This window comes from Curcuma longa, chromosome 5 (assembly GCF_044706935.1).
Source record: "Curcuma longa cultivar G26 ecotype Majalengka, Jawa Barat chromosome 5, ITB_CL_G26_1.1, whole genome shotgun sequence".
Classification (NCBI taxonomy): Eukaryota; Viridiplantae; Streptophyta; class Magnoliopsida; order Zingiberales; family Zingiberaceae; genus Curcuma; species Curcuma longa.
The window spans coordinates 7552857-7570405 of NC_133865.1; the positions used below are offsets into that span (position 1 = coordinate 7552857).

Below are 17549 nucleotides of genomic sequence, written 5' to 3' on the forward strand. Positions count from 1 at the left end.
TGGGCGGCGACAGTGCAGAGATGCATTTAGAAAACAGAGCAATGGAAGCGGAATCATGCGGCTGCATCATCGAAAAGTTGGCAATCACTTCTTGATCTTGCCGCTTATCGCCTTGTTCTTATGTGGCAGAGGACTTGGGTCTGGAAGTTGTTGCTGATGGAGTAAAGTTCATATTCGTGCATTATCCAACTTGAGTTTTTGTTCTTGTCGTTGTTGAAAGACAAGCTACTCTTGCAATCCAAGGTGACTTCTCATGGTTATTCTCGTCGTTTTTATTCTCGTGGTTACAAAATTTTCTTTCTTAGTGTATATTACACAAATATACAGATGACTTTAAATGCAGATGATGTGCGTATGATGTATATCTGTTTTCATGCTTTATTTGCACATCTTTTTGAGCTCATTGCTTCATTCTTATGTATATTGCATCCCATATTCATGCATTTAGGCATATATTTTACATTTCCTAGTTCGGAGATCTGCTCGTGTTTTTACATGTTTCAGGATGGAAAATGGAGCAAAAACGGCGCAACGGAGAATTATTGAAGATCAGGCAAGACAGGGCCGTGCCTCAAAGGCACGGCCATGTCTATTCAAGCTTCTGGCCGTGTGACAAAGGGCACGGGCGTGTGCCAAATCCCCTCAACATCAGCCAGAGGCCGTGCCTCAAAAGCACACCCGTGCTTCAAAACAGAACCAAGCCAGTTCATGGCCGTGCCTCACAAGCACGGCCGTGTCTTCATCTTGGAGCAAGCCTCAGCTGAAGGCCGTGCCTCACAGGCACGGCCGTGTGCAAGAACAGAAGCGCCCAAGCAGCTGGCCGTGCCTCAGAAGCACGGCCGTGTCCAGCAACTCAACTTCAGCCAGTGCATGGCCGTGCCTCCCAGGCACGGCCGTGTGTGCAAACAGACGAGGGACAAGACTGGACCGTGCCTAAGAGGCACGGCCGTGCCCCAGACCAGAGGCTTCACAGTATCAGGCCGTGCCCCAAAGGCACGGCCGTGCCTTACCTTGTGACAGAAGCCAACACAAGGCCGTGCCTCCCAGGCACGGCCGTGTGCACGGAGGCGAGCTGCTACCGAACCCTGCACTATAAATAGGCCTCTTTAGAGACCTAGCAAAGGGGGGGAGCCTTTAGGAGAGCCACCGGAGTTGTTCTTGAGCCGCCGACGCCTATTTCGGAGGAGATTCGACGATCCATCACCGATCCGACTGCTCCAGACCATTTCCATCTCATCTACGCAGAGATTGTACTCCGAGGAAGAAGATAAGTCTAGATTCCTGCACTTATTTGTTTATCTTTGGAAGCAAGATGTATTTCTTCATTCCTTTGGCTTGTACTCTCCTCGATATGGAGTAGATTTCCCTAGATTCTAGGATGTAGGATAAATCAGATGTAATGGATGGTTGTACTTGGATTTGATAATCTACCGTTTTCTATGATGTAAATGTGCATTGTTTTGTGGATTTGTGCTTGTGCATTGATGATAACTTGTGTATGTGTGAATCCATGAGGGTAGGAATTTGCTATGTATTGGGGAATCATTAGGCCGTATTTCCGGGGCGCTCTGTAATGGGGAATGCCTTGAACCGGGCGAGATTCCGAGGGGTTTCCTACTGCGTAGTGAATGCTTATGAGGAATAGTTAACGGTCATTCATTATTGGGGAGAGATCCGTAAAAGGGTATCCAGTGACAGTGGATAAGGTTCTTTTAGTATTTCCGGGGCGCCTGAGTGACACGGGAATGCCTTGAACCGGGCTTCTAGAACCGTTTCAAACCAATAGTGAGTGACGTAAGAAACCTAATGATTTAATTCGAGGATACCTGACGAGGTTGAATTGGATAATTTGGTTGACATTCCTACAATTGAACATTTATTGAGGAAAGGTAGAGGATCCAAGTCGATTAATCCATTCTCTGAGGAGTCCGAAATCCTAGGATCGCTTCACCCATAAGTGTCACAGTCGATCCCCTTCTCTGCTTTTAGGATTAAGCACTCTAGAACACTCCGATCTCCCCCACTCAACTCATGAACAGTTCTCTCCACCTTTTTGTGCTAGGTATAGTAAGTAATTCCACGGTCCCTGTGGATTCGATCTTTTTATTACTTGGCGATATTCCGTGCACTTGCGGAACACACATCAAGGAAGAGATTCTTCTGGTCGTATATGGACTCAAATTTTTGGTCTCTTTCATTATTGTTGCTCACCATGAAGAGCTCATTTGTGTGATCGATCGAGATTTTTAGGTTTGAGTTTCCAAATAACTTTGCTAGTCCAGTCACATTGCGATTGACTTCAATTGACCTTGCATGCAGTACCAATAACACAGTGGAAGAAAATGGAGTTTGTTACAGATCAATCACCCTTCTGGGAGTGTTAAAGGCAAATTACAAAGAACTTAATCGAGAATGTTCATGACAAACCAAACCAAACTAGCAATCATTCCATCCTCCACAACTACACTTTTCCACACTCAAACAACACATCTGAATGTAAAACTAGACATGAATTATCTTGCAAATGGACGAGATTGTCCTGGTGTGTCTCCTCCAATTTCAAATGAACTGATCGGGCTTGTGTTAATATCTTCACTGTGTTTGAACTTACTATTTAGACGACCGACTTCGAGTTCCAAGCTATCCTTCAGCTCAAGTATTACCTTAGTCATTGTTGGTCTCCGGCTGCCTGATGCTTGTGTGCATTGTTCTGCCAGCTCTTCGACCTTCCAAGCAGAATTGGCATCAAATTGTCCTCCAAGTCTTGGATCCATAATGGCATCTATAGGCGCATTCACAAGCATTGAGGTCACTCGTTGCATTATATGAGGCTTTGCTGAGCTGGGTACAAGAGGAAGTTGACCCGTTAAAAGTTCAAAAAGCAGCACCCCAAAACCATATACATCGCTTTTGGCAGTGAGCTGCAAAGTGTTATGGTACCTAAACAGAGGATAGCAAGGAAATCAAATGAGCACTTTTTCATGCTATCATAATTCATGAGCCAAAAACATCTCTATAAACTTCAATGGAGTATAAGGTGTAGTAAGCTAATAGAGAAGGCATAGATAGGAACTGAAAGCTCACCAAGATAAGCAAGAGGTTTAACTAAACCAAGCAAGTGTAGATTGGAAAGATGGTTCACTCAAAGACGATGTGGTGGACGACATCAGTATGCTTTGGTGAAGCAGATATTATCAGAAGCTTATTTTAGGCTGGACAAAGAAGTATGCAAATGTGGAAATCATGACTATGTGCAGTTTTGTTCTTCTGAATAAATATTATATATTACATTGACATTGTTTCACAAGTAACACATAACTATGGAATTCAAACTCACTACAAAAGTTGGCACAAACTAGCCAGGACCAAGCTTAGCAGACTGGTGGCTATCATTGGGGTTACCAATATCAGATATATGGGAATGTTGATGTTGTGAAGCCTGAGAAGAAAACTATTAGTAAAATAATTCCATAAAAGCAATGCCACAGCATCTATGGATGAAAAGTAGATAATCAGTGATCTTTTCTGTTAATTTTGATCAAATAATTAATCTATTCACAAGAATTACATGAAAAATAAGGTGAAATAAATGGTTAAGGTTGCTTTTCTGAAATTTGAATAGCTAACTGCCAAAATGGTGTAATAGTAATTAAAATAATGGAAGACAGTCTTGGATTGATCTCCAGTATCAATAAACAACATTCAGGACATAATGTTGTAAGGTATATTAACTAACCACTTACCCCAAAAGTATTGTTAACACTTCTGCTTCATGTGTGAGTGAGGTAGTTAACTGGATTGACTCAAAGCTAACATATGAATTGATTAAATTTCTTTTTTGAGCACTCCCCCTTCATGAGTGGGTGGGATACTTGATTTAGATTTTTCTTTGAGATTTGGACCCATCAACTTTTGTTCTGATACCATGCTAAATTGATTGGCTAACTACTTATCCTAAAGCTCAAATTATTAAACAAGGCATCGATTTTTAAATTTATATTGTAAACCATAAGGCATCTATTTTATTTTAGTTTTTTTTTACTTTGTTGGAAGGAACAAACTTTGTATTAAAATAGTTTGTTCTTTTTTACTCTTGGTTTACCAACCTTAATGGATTATATGTTAACCATGCAATGACAATTCAACAAAATTTAACAAGAGACTTGAAAACGTACTCAGGATCAACATATCCAGGTGTTCCAACCACATTTGTAGACGCATTAGTCTCATCATCACCTCTGTAAGCCTTGGACAATCCAAAGTCTGCTATCTTTGCCTCTAGATCTGGTCCCAAGAGAATGTTAGATGACTTTATATCTCTGTGAATTATTGGTGGGTGGCACTTATGATGCAGATACTCTAGCCCTGGATCATATTGAACAGAGAGTTAGCTGTTGGATGAAAACTATCGTGCTAAGTCAGTGAGATATACATAGTGCTTTCAGCCAAACCTTCTGCAGCTCCAATAGCAATTTCGAGTCGTTCACTCCAAGACAAGCTTCTACCAGCTTTACCTGTAATGGTCATTTGATGCAATAGAAATGCCTAAGCAACCATTCAGGCGAATCGATGAGAATAACTGGCATATGATCAATCTTATGTTTTACCGTACCTATCTAAGCCTAATCAGGTATAATTAGGTAGAGTGGTTCGTCTACTGTCTACATAGATTCTATTGACCAAACGAGAAGAATGTAACAATGCTTTTTTTATGAGAGAATCAAATATGTGAAAACTTATGAAACAGTTTGCTACCTCTGCCAAAGGCTTATCCTATAGATACCCAAGGAAAGATCTTTATCGAATTTTTGAGATATATTGGAAGTTTAAATATGAGAACACAAACTAATGTCGAAGCTTAGCTAACAGCTAATAACCACTATGTCAGATCTCTCTCTCTCATTATTTTTTTCACTTTGTATAACAAAGAAACATGAATATTAGCTTCAAAGCAAGGAAACCAAAAAATTGATCAACATAATCTACTTGCAAGAATTATTTAGCAGTAATGCCATGGTTTCATAACCTGTCAAATGATCATGAAGGCTTCCCTGAGCCATATATTCATAAATAAGAGCCAGGCCTTCTCCATCAATGCAGTATCCAATCAATTCAACCAAGTTCTTATGATGAATTCTTGTCAAATTCTGAACCTGCAGCACAACACACAAAATAGTATCCAACATGGTCTATGCAATGATGTGATATTAAATAAGAACACAGGTAAAGGACCAGACATTTTAGATGCTATAGAAGTATAATTCTTAATTTGAGAGCTTTTTTTTTCTTCTAAATTTCATCTTTTGAGTTTATTTTAGAAAAAAATATGTTCTAATTATTTTCTTTTTTATTCTTTTATCTTCCCACTTTTTTTTTTAAAAGAAAAGATTGTGTTAGGTGTTTTCATATAATTCTGATGCGTTAAACCATGAACTTTGTTCAAGTTGCAATATTAGTAATGCAGAAGAATCTTTCAGCCATGTTTATCGACAACATCTATAACAGAACACTGAAATAACTTTTTTTCTTTTGAAGAATATGAACTATATGTTGAGCCCCACATGGTCCTCCCTAGAAAATTTTAAGCTTGAGGAAGCATGCCATCTTAATTACCAAGTACACTAGATGCATAAATTTCATCAGATCATCCATACTCGAGTTAAAGTTTTGGAAAGATTAAATTAGTCACCTCAGCAACAAATTGCTTTTCCCCTTGTGGTGATGATTGAGAATGCAACTTGACAGCTACTTGCCTTCCATTTTCCAAACAACCACGAAGCACAACTCCAAATCCCCCTTTCCCAATTTTCCTAGCAAAATTGTTAGTTATGCCAATCAACTGTGTGTATGAAAATCTCATAATATGAGGGTTTGTCTTCAGAGGATCAGGCTGTGGAGGATGAGGTGTATCGTATAGACTATTTTTTTCCTCAAGATGTCTTTTGCCAGGATTAGAGACTGAACCTGTATTGCAAACCAAGAGATAATGGTTACAACATATCAAAGCCTACAGATCTTGGAAAGGAATTAAAATTGAAATTAAAGCATGCCACCCAGATTTACCTACCTGGATGACGTTTCCAAATGCACCACCAAACAAATACCACAGCCATTATTAGCACAAAAGCCCCACCAATTACTGATATCACAATGATAATGGTATTATTATTGTGGGGATGGGATGGGCTTGGAGGAGGAACATTGTCAAATCTGGCATCAAGCAATTTAACCAGCAATAATCAGATTCAGAAACCAATTGAAGGAATACTCACTTATCTGCACTTAATATCATATGGTAGATAACAAACAAGACTACTATGTAGTCCCCTTCTCATGTTTGTTCGCTTGAAAGAGGGCTAGGCTATTTCTTCAAGCACGAATCTTACAGCTGATTTGTGCACACATCTCGAAGAAGTTTTTTTTTTTACTTTTCGTTTTCTTTACAAAATCCCTAGGTGCTACCAAATAGTTATCTAAGTGCCACCAAATGATAATCAAGGTGCCACTAAAATGTAAACAGTTTTGTATTCTAAATTAATGGGACCTTCCAAGACAAATTCATTTTTTTTTCATTTGGAATTAGTGACACCTTGATAACTATTTGATGGCACTATGATGGCTATTTGGTGGCACCTAGAATTCTAGAAAATCATTTAAGGACATTTAGAAAACTATTTAGTCGCACCTGGGGGTTGTAAAGATATGTTCAAAATTTTCAGCATTCTAAATTGGTGGCACCTTGATAGCTATTTGGTAGTTCCTTGATAACTATTTGGTGGCACCATGGCACCTAAATAACCATTTAGTAGGATCTAGAGTTTTTTTTATTGAGATTTGTGCATGAATATGCAAACCAATGTGAAGGGGGGATGCACAGAAGTCCTATCCATGAATAACCTATTAAGAAACATGATTGGATTATACATAAGGCTTTTAATGCCTACAAAGAGACAAGACACCCGTTCTTGCAGCTACTTTTGCAAATCAGAAATTTACATAGTTCTTGATCTGTTTAGACATAAAGTGCACTTGTGAAATTTTGAATCATCCCCCAAACAAAAGAAGTATTCCTTTCCTACTCAAAAAACTAGCATTGCTCATGTGTTGATATTTGTTCCACCAACATAGCATCCATAAAGAACTGAAAATTTTGGAGGCAAACTAGATTAAAAAAGAAGATCCATACTTTTCCTGGAAAAGATAGGTCCAAAAAGTGTGGGTCTGGATGAAAGGGCTCTTAAAACCTTATGGAACTAACCTTGTTCAGGGGCAGATTTTTCCCCTAATTTGTTTGCTTGCAATAGTTTGTTTTATGGGGCTTTTTATTTGGAGGGATGGAGGGGGAGGGGGAGGGGGAGAGGGAGGGTGAAAAAATGAAGGTATATGAAAGTGGAGGGCCGAGAGAGCAAGAAACAGGATTCCTCAATCTTGTTTACTTTGACTGAAAGAAGATAACAAATATGAAAAAAATTTAAAACAAAAATTGATTGGTCAGTTGATTGGCAATGGTCTCTGGACTGGTGGCAATCCAACTGGCTGTGAGGTCCCTGAATTGATGTTTGGACAACAATTTGGGACCTGCTGGAAACAGGCCTTGCCAACAAGTGACGAGCTATATTGTCCTCTCTCATCTTGTTTCTCTGATTTGAGAAGAATGGACAAAGTGAAGGTTTGTAGATTCTTTCCCTCCAAATAAACATAGTTAAAATATTTTCCTTCTCTCTTTCCCTCCTAACCTTGCCCCTGTGCCCTTTCACCCAATAGCATAGGGCCTAAGCATTACATGTATAGTATGAAAGAGGATTGGACCAATCTATACCTTTTTTTGCTTCAGTGTTCCAAAGTTACAATTATATCAAGGCTATGACGATATTAAAGATACTATTTCTATGGTATAACAAACTGTCCTAGTAGCTTGGTACACATTGGAAAAGTTTTCTATATCAGGAATGATGAAAAACATCAAATATACCTCTTCCTCCTCACCAAGTCATGTTTGTACCAATTACTAGGGTGAACTATATGTATTTTATCAGTTAGCTTTAAGCAATGCATATCACTAACAAAATCCAAATCAACTAAAATCATATTTTATTACACCAACTAAAGTTTTCTTTGATCTCTTGCTACTCTTTACACCTTCACTTCTAATTATAGAGTTTATTTGTCACCTTTGAATATTTCCATACCATCTAAAAAAAAAAACCATATACCTCATCTATTTTATATCTTTCTAGGAACTACATCTAACTGCTCTAAATAACTCAATATACCAATCCATAAAGTGCAATGAATTGCACTACAAACTTAATTTTTTTTCCTTTTAGCCTAAGAGACATGCCACAAGACCCCTATAGCTTCTCTCCTTTTCAACCACTCATTTTATCCTATATATGATATCTTCATCAATATCTCATTCTTGCTGAATGATAGAGTCAAAATATCTAAATCTCTTAGAAAAATTCATATTCATTCATCTTATTAATTCCTTTGATTCTTTTCTTATTAGTAAAATTAGCTTACATATATTCAATTTTAGTTTTACTTGTTATTTTCTCCACAATCAAGCTCTGAATTTAACTTATTTATACTTTCATTAATTAGGTCAATAGCATTTGCAAATAAGATTCATTGCATAAGTTTACCTTGAATATATGGCAAGTTCATCTAGATTACTAAAAGAAAGGGACTTGTAATAGACCCATGATATTAACTTACAATTATAAGGAAATCTTTAATCCCCTATAACTTATATGTTGATCTCCTCCTCTTCTTCATCTTCCTTGAAGTGATTCCTCTATATTTCGCCTAATCAGTGCCACCAAAACCATGTGTCGATATGTATGCTTGGCATCAAAATAGTATTGTTCCAACCGATGCTTGATACTCTTATTTGAAATGATACTTTAAACATTGGTCAAGTCTTTAACAACATTTATGTGCCAATTCTCTCATGTAGTCAGATAATTACAAAGTATGCATTTCTTAGCCAAAGTCACAAGTGCGATCCAATTTTTAGAACATTGTCAAGTTATGAACTAAAAAATTCAACTTACCAACCATTCCAAGAGGATAGTAAAGACAACCAGCAACTCTGATAAAGATTGTTTATAAATATATTTATCAATTACCATCTGTAATCATGCTTTTTGTGACTGATCAATTGGGTTATAACTTGTATATCTGACAGCATTCCCTAATCAAACCAACAAATTCAATCCAATTTTTGAACATTGTAAAGTTGTGAACTAAAAAATTCAACTTGACAACCATTCCAATAAGATAGTGAGAACCTAACTAAGTATTTCTTACTCTAGTGTTCACTTGTGGATCCGCCTTTTGTAATGCAAATAAAAAAATGTCAAACAGATATGCTCTAACATCCAGAAAAGACTTGTCTTGATTTGGGATTCAGTTGTTATGTACCATATAAACAACCTAAATTTTCCCAATAACAAAGAAATCAGGGTGTAGCATGAATTTTATGCTCCAGGAAGTCCCAATTCCTTGTCAAACTAGGAACAGGAGAATAAAAGATTTCATGGCCAGGTGGAGAGATAAGCTACTCACTTTCAGCAATACTAGGATTCTACTCATGAATAGGCATGGCCATACTGATTCTGGATATATACGTATATTACTTTCTTTATGGAAGGGGGGGGGGGGGGGGGGGGGGGGGGGGGGGGGGGAAAAAAATATAAATATGAGATACCAACAAACACATGTCTAATGTGATACATGTTGCTGAAATTGTCATAGTTAAGCTGTCCATGTGCCATCTAACTCATGTCAGCGAGTTAATTTCTGCGTCCTAATAGGTGCCTTGTATTAAGAGAGAGATAAAATTTGCTTTGTAGAATTGACTAAATCAGTTAATAGTAGGAAGAAAGATTTCTTAAGAGAACATTGATGTCAAAATTCAACAGAAGGAATTATAGCAAACACTTACATAATCTGTAGCAGCCCATCAGTCACTCTTCTACTAAGCGAAGGAGGTATTGTCTTATCAATGTTGGTTTTCATTAAATATCTAAGGGAAAAAAATCAAAGAAAATTAATATATTAAAAAGAGATCTTGTGCCATTGATTCTTCTATTTGATAATAGATAGGAAAAAAACCATTGGTGTAAGACTTACAGAACTTTAAGATGGGACAATTTTCCTAATACATCAGGTATCATTCCCGTTAAGTTATTATAAGATAGATCCCTGAAAGTAACAACCAAATTAGAGTTCCAAGTCATCCCTTGAACAAAGCAACCAAGGTACATGAAAAGTTCACATCTCTAACAATATCATATCAGTGCTCTACATATAATCAATCAACTTGGTGTAGACTGCATAGGCACATGTAGCTCTCACGCAATAGTGGTGGTCTAGTTATGGATCATAAACAAAAAAGGTTGATGATATGCAATATGGTCAAGATTGGCAACCTAGAATGACCAAATGGGAATGTGTACTATATACCATTGATGAAATGATTGTATATGCACAATTATGAACATTAAAGAATGATGAAATGATATTCTCTTTATTCTGTGAGATAATTTATGTAAGATGGACATAAAACATAAGTGGAAAATTTTGTAAGAGAAGAAAACAATAAATAGTAGCTTGTACCTTAAGAAAGTAACTGTGGAGTACTGGTTACGAAAATGAACTTTAATTTACTGGACAAAAATACAAAATATACAAGTATTGCATAAAACTCAAAGTTGCATGCCTGAAGTTCAGAAGACACCAACCGATCCTACTATATAACCACAGTGTTTTCTATGTTAGTTCTAATTGTGAAAAAAAGAATAATATGATAATAGGACAAGACATTATAGGTAGATAGAATTATCTGTAAGTTTGGTGTTTCCAGTAGCTGCACGAGATATGCACTTTAAGTACTTAGTACTCAGAACCAAGACAATTATATAAGTATCCTTTAACAACAAACACAGAAAGGAAAGGACTTCCAGGATTGCTTTCATAGTCAAGGTGCAAGTATATAAATATATAATCAAGGTAATTATCATAAAGCATCAGCACTTACAGATAATTGATCGCTGAAAGCTCACTGAAGGAAGGGGATATTTCACCAGTCAGTTCACTAGAAGACAGATTTCTGCAAATAATCAAATTCATATTATAAATTTAAATATTTGAGAATTTTAGAACAGTCATTGTTTTAATAATATTTTTTTCTTCAGTGGATAACTCACACAGCTGTGATACTCGGAGGCTCTGAAATATAACTACAATCCAAACCAGCCCATCTATATTCTACTGGTGAACAGGGGATCACCTGTCCATTGCTTCTTTACTTTGTATTGAGCCTTGATGGAATTAATGGCATCAACTAGTTATCAATAGCCAATAAACAAAGAAATCAGTCAGCACAATGCACTAACTATTGTTTGTGGAGAAGAATCATGCAAATTAAAAAGAGAAACAAAGCAAGCATGACCACGACCCAATTAAGAAAGTAACAAAATAGATCTGCAAAGAAATTCTTAGTTTTTGTCTGAATAGCAAAGTCTTACACAGAAAACCAAAGAGCATAAGATGCTGTAAATCTAATAGCAGACCATTTTTACTTCAGGCAGTTTTATGCCATCAACATATCCTATCATAAAAGCAAATTACTAATAGGGTTGGCAGAAAATTATGCTCTAGTGGACAATTTTCTTAGTTTCAAACTCATCTGCAGTTAGAGAAATGAATGAAGTTACCAAGGAACCAGTTGGGTCCTACATAAAAGAAATGATCCCGTAGTAAGTAACACCTACTTACAAAATGAAACAGCATAAAAAAAGAGAGCAATGATTTAGTAAAAGTTTTCTAGAGCACCTGCAAAAATTATTACAGCTGATGAATTCTGTTGAAATAAGGAAAACTAAAAAAAATTAGTTTTCATTCTGCCTTTAAAAGCTCAAACTGCCATAGCTTTTATCTTATTCTCTATTTCATTATTTTTTTTTTGTTACAACCTTCAAGATTTACCTCAAATTATTAACATGTATTATCTTTTTTTAATTACCTCCTTGACCACATAATTAAGCTAATTGAATTTGAATGGTTCAGGCTACGAATAGGATGACTAAATCAAGCACAGTTTTAATTATTAAGCTTCTAGGTTATTTTAATTTGTAACAACGAAGTTTGAATATTCAAGAGCTAAAAGTAACTTAATCAAATATATAATGCCCACGTAGTTATCATGCATAAGATGGGAATCTCAGCTAACCCTTTCATGCATGTAAGTAAATATCTTGCCTTGGGACACCATCCATAGAATTAACAGGAATTTACTTAATTTTGTACTAAATTTATTTTTAAGTTCTTATTTTTATTAGAAATATTATTTAATAATGTCAATGTAATTTAATATCTCAAATGTCAACGTTCTAACAATCAGAATATGCATCTTCTTTTGTTTTTAACTCATTAAAGTTTTAATCTTTACTAATAAGGTATCCAACTAAAAATTAAGCACTTTAAATTTCACAAAAGTGGAAACGCTTCGTGCCAACTCTTGTTACATAATGTTGAAAAATTAATATGGTAAAAGAATATGCCGAAAAAACTCCATTTTTCCCCTAAAAACCAAGAGCAAACACAAAGCAACTATTTTCCCCTCAAAATAAAAATGACCGAAGCGAATAAAAGTATCGCAGAAGCAATTCGTCGAGCGTCTGGTAGGCAACATTGGTCTACAACAACAAGATCACAACTTCAAATTTTCCATCAGAAAAACAAAAATATGTTGCAGAAAACATACCATCTATCTCATTGGTCGTCACGTTCTCGACGTACATGGCGGAAAACACCTCCAAGGCATTCAAGATAGGAGGCAGGTTGAAGCTGTCGTTGGGCTTGATCTCCCACCAATAGGTATCGTTTTGATCGAGGGGGGCGGTGCTGTAGACGAAGTCCCGCCAAAAGGTAGGGAGGGGGGTAGTCCGCTTCCCAGATCCGGCCGTTGAGAAAGATGTCGACGGCCCTGGACTGATTGGGGAGGAGGGCGTCGAACTCGGAGAAGTATAAGTTGGCGTAGAACTGATTGTAGCGAAACCCGGTGTCGGCGAAGTCCCAATAGAATGAAATGTCCGTGACGCCGCCGATGCCGGAGGGGGTGACCGCCGTCTGCATGACGGCCACCGGCACCCTGTACTGGTCATTGGAGAAGTATTGGATCGGCTGAGTGGTGTTGATGTTGGTCCAATCAGGAGGATTTGGCCACTCTGTCCAGATGCGATCGTACGGGTCCGTCGGGTACCTATTTAATTATGCAACCGGACAACAACATCTCAAACCCACTTCAACTTTTTATTCTTTTTACCATAATATTTACAAAATGGGTTAAAATTTAATACAATTTTTTTTGTTTGACAATGCATTTTATCAACACTAAAATACACACGTAAAAATATTTGTTTAAAAAAAATTAAAAACGCTCCATCTATATTTTATTTTAAAAATATCTTTATTCTAACATTATCGTACTTGTTAAAAATATAATATGTAGTAGTTAATTTTAAATAAATTATTCTAATTTAATAAAATTATTATATATTTGATAGTATTATATTAAAATATTTTTTATCAACTTAATTAATTAAAATGAATAAAATCATTTTCAATTTAAGTTATACTTAATTTTCTATATATATATATATTATACTATCCGTACATTTCGTGGATATCTAATATAAATTATTAATTTTTATTTAAGATTTAAAATTTAAAGTATAATATATAGGATTAAGATATAGTATTTAGATTAAAATAAATAAAAATTAATACGATTGTTAATTTTTTTATTAAATTTTTTTATTCATGATTAAATCATTTAAAATTTTACCTTTAAAATTTAAAAATTGAGTTATAATATTAAACAAAAAAATTTAAATATTCATAAGATAAGATGTATAAAGGGTGCAAAATAGCATTCCCCTGTATATAGTTTTGATAGATTCCGGAAGCTCGAAAGTGTTTCCAAGCACTTGGAGGTAACAATTATTTTTTATTTTTTATTTTATTTTATTTTTTTTATTACGATTAAATCATTTAAAATTTTCCTTTAAAATTTAGGGGTTGCGTTATATATTAAGTATAAAAAAATTAAAATAAAAAATCTTTAACTTAATTATAAATTATATAATATAATATATATATATATATATATTGTTATTGTTTCGGGTGTCTAAAATATACCGCGGACGAGTACTGACCTTATGGTTTGAGTTGCACCCAGGTTTAGCCTGGTTGAAGACTTGAAGATAGAAGCTGTTATTGACTAGCTTGTACAAAGAGGAATCCATGGGTCTCAGCTCCAAAGACGATATGAAGGGGACTCCATGGCCGGTATTCACCAGGCAAATCGATACAGAATTGTTGGCCACCGCAACGATCAGAGCCTCTGCTCTATATGTGATGGACTCGTTTTGTATGCTCATTGTCTTCAACATGTTAACATCGATGTAAACATCGAATTCCAAAGGCTTGATAGTGTTAGCTTCGTGGAGTCCATCGTAGTTGCCGTACAAGAAGTAGGCGCGCACCAAGTACTTGTAATATTGCACCACCGGTCGCAACGTGTAGCAGCTCCGCGTGCTGTTTGGGAAGCTGCGCAAGGTGGTTAGTTGCTGCTCGGATGGTGGTTGGAGGCTGCTGGTAGTAGGCTAAGTAGGTCGAGTCAATGGTGTAGTCTTTGCCCAAGTCTATGTAAGTGTCGTCGGAAACATAGGTTAAGCCGGTCGTGTTATCGACATGGCTGTTGCCATCGCCGATCCCGCAATCGATGCTTATGAAAGACGAAGAATCTGTAGATGTTCATATGGAAGATTTAGTACAATTCAAAAGTTAAATGGTGTTATACTAAGCATATAAGACATAGTCCGATCCGTTAATGAATTCCTATTATACAGTGTGCCAATTTATACCTGGAGGGGGCTGGCAATGAAGCCCAAGAACATTAATCAGTAGAATTTGCAGGAGCACCCAAAACCAGTAGCTTGAGCCTGATCTCTTCTCCATTGCCTGCTTCTCCAACTGAATTTTGAGCTGTGATTTGGATGATGCAGAGAGATTATATAGAGCAAGTTGATTAAAATTTTATGATGTTGTATCATAAATACTACAAAATAGTGAAACAACTTAAATAAAATGATTAAACCCTTCATTGACTTTGATCTTATTTATGAACCTTGAACTGATCTCATGAAATAACAATAATGATAATAATAATAAGAAGAAAAGGAGTTGAAAACTTGGTTAATTGGTAAGTGTTATATACAATGAATTTACTGAATTTTTTCTATATATTTTATTTTGTTGGTAGCAAGTTACATAATCATGAAACTCTCAATCTCTTTTAGAGCCAATTCAAATACAATACTTCATTAATAAGTGACGCATTGAGAATGTTTAAAGTATTTTCAATCGCTGTTTTTCATAGTAAGCCATTTAGATGAAGTAACAACAATAATATGATGGCATCATTGCAGTTGACTTTTTAAAAAAAATCCTGAAATTTTATTTGACTTTATCTGCGACAAGTTGACTTTTTAAAATAATTCTGGACAGGGAATCATTTGTAAAAATATGGATCCATGATCTTGACAGCAATCTAATTAAACTCTACAAAAAGCAGAAGCATTTTACCTACAAAATTCAAATAAACAGCATGAAAGCAGATTCATAGCACAATAGAACAAGATAGAACCACACATGGAATAGTTGCAGTTGCTTTGTTTTTGAACCTGATGAAGAAATAATAATTGTGTTTGTGTGTGATATAATACTGGACAATCTAAAACTTTGTTAAAATTATATTCAGAAAAAGGATATTCTAAACACATTCATAGAATTAGAATTTAGAAAGAATATTATATTCTAATACAATTGGTTAAAGCACAAACAGCCACACTTTATTGCATGGGATGACAAGTTCAAAAGACGTGGAATTACATTACCCTCAAAGCATGAGATGGCAGGTCCAGAAGATGTGGAATGACATGATCCTATAGCATGGTAATGGACCGTTCTACGAACATGGGATGATAGGGTTAATGAAATGTGAGATGATGTGATCTTCAAAGCATGAGAATGGAACCTTCCCATCTTGTAGGTGTCGTCCTGTCAATCATGACATGGAGAACATGGCCACCCCTCCTCATATAGGGTTGAGGTATAAAAGCTAGCTCACATGAGTGAGTGAAGGTAGGCGCATCAACCATTCTCTATCCTTTTCTGCCATTTTCCTCTAGTTCTTCTCCTTCTCTCTGCCTCCAGAGATCTTACTTAAGTGTCAGAATAGCTGAGCCAAGGTTAGCCTTGGGCCCTTGGCCTCCATTCTCGAGTTTTGTAGAAATCCAGACAACACCTTCTCCACCAGATCATTCCAGATCAATCAACTTTGAAGATAGCTCACCAATGGCTCACCCTACCATATCTCAGATAGGAATAAATTGGCACAGTTTGTAGATATAGTATCTTGAGTTGAGTTTATAAGATGAATGACACAAGAAGAACTGTCGAGAATCATAATCCAACTAATGAAGGTGGCCAAGGCCTTATGATAACCATGACCCAAAAAGATTTCAATAAGCTTGTCTTTGCGATCACACAGGAGGTACTACAGAAGCACCCGTTGATGAACTTGTCTCCTTCAAAGATATTCTCTGTTTTGACAGAAGTGCCTTTGATTTACAATTCCCTATTCTTGTCAGAACTTCAATCAGATAAGAGGAGCAGTCTTATGAGTCCATCTCAGAAGTGCATATGAGTGTTTTCTCACAAAGATGAGTGCTAGAAGAAGACTTCTTTCTGCCCCTGATGAAGAAACCCCTAATAAGCTTTGACAGTCTCTTAGAGCGAGCCAAGGAATATGTCAAAGTGGAGGAAGTCCAGTTCATGACGAGAAAAGGCATTAGTAGGCCTATACCATCAATTGCTCGATTTAAAAGCAAGGCTCCTCCACCACCACTACGAAACAAGGAGACGCATCAACCATTCTCCACCCTTTTTCCCATTTTCCTACTGTTCTTCTCTTTCTCTATGTCTCCATAGATCTTACTTAAGCATCAAAGTGGCTAAGCCAAGGTTCACCTTAGCCTCCATCTAACCCTCATGGAGTTTTGCAAGAATTCAGACAATACCTTTTCCATTAGATCATTAGATCAGATCAATCAACCTTAAAAACGGTTCACCAGTGGCTCATCCTACCAAGTCTGAGATACAAACATGTTCCAAGGCTCGGTGTCGTATACACGTCGTCTTCTACGACAACCATGAATGACACCAGTTTTCCGATCACCATATTAGTCGGATAATGGAAAATCACTGTCCTCCACCGTGGTAGTGACTTAACGCCAGCTAAACTCACTATATTTTTAAAATAAATTTATATAGGTAGGAGTCTAAGAAAAAAGGATTAGACGACCTATTTGATTTTAAAATGTATCATACCATTTGATTTTTAAAATCAAACTTCGAAAAAAAATAGAATTAATTATTAGAAATGGAATTAGCATCAACATAATTCAGAAAACGAC

General features: G+C 36.3%; 1 protein-coding gene and 1 pseudogene across 1 annotated transcript; both read right to left on the reverse strand.

Annotated features, from left to right (window-relative positions):
* Window positions 1-2303: 2303 nt before the first annotated feature.
* On the reverse strand, window positions 2304-4527 carry LOC141829683 (receptor-like protein kinase At3g21340). The gene is made up of 3 exons (XM_074717207.1): window positions 4452-4527; window positions 4176-4365; window positions 2304-2940 (listed from the first exon to the last, which is right to left on the reverse strand). Exons 1-3 carry the CDS (start codon window positions 4525-4527, stop codon window positions 2514-2516), a joined length of 693 nt encoding a protein of 230 aa, XP_074573308.1. The 3' UTR covers window positions 2304-2513.
* Window positions 4528-4982: 455 nt separating this feature from the next.
* Window positions 4983-15030, reverse strand: LOC141829680 (putative LRR receptor-like serine/threonine-protein kinase At1g05700; annotated as a pseudogene).
* Window positions 15031-17549: the final 2519 nt, after the last annotated feature.

Bases quoted from the DNA above. Each gene is read 5' to 3' on its own strand.
- LOC141829683 (XM_074717207.1), bottom strand. From the start codon at position 4,527: ATGACCATTACAGGTAAAGCTGGTAGAAGCTTGTCTTGGAGTGAACGA. The intron at 4,366-4,451 runs GTTTGGCTGAAA...AATATGATCCAG, and splicing joins TGCTATTGGAGCTGCAGAAG to GGCTAGAGTATCTGCATCAT. The intron at 2,941-4,175 runs GTACGTTTTCAA...TCCTCTGTTTAG, and splicing joins CCTGGATATGTTGATCCTGA to GTACCATAACACTTTGCAGC.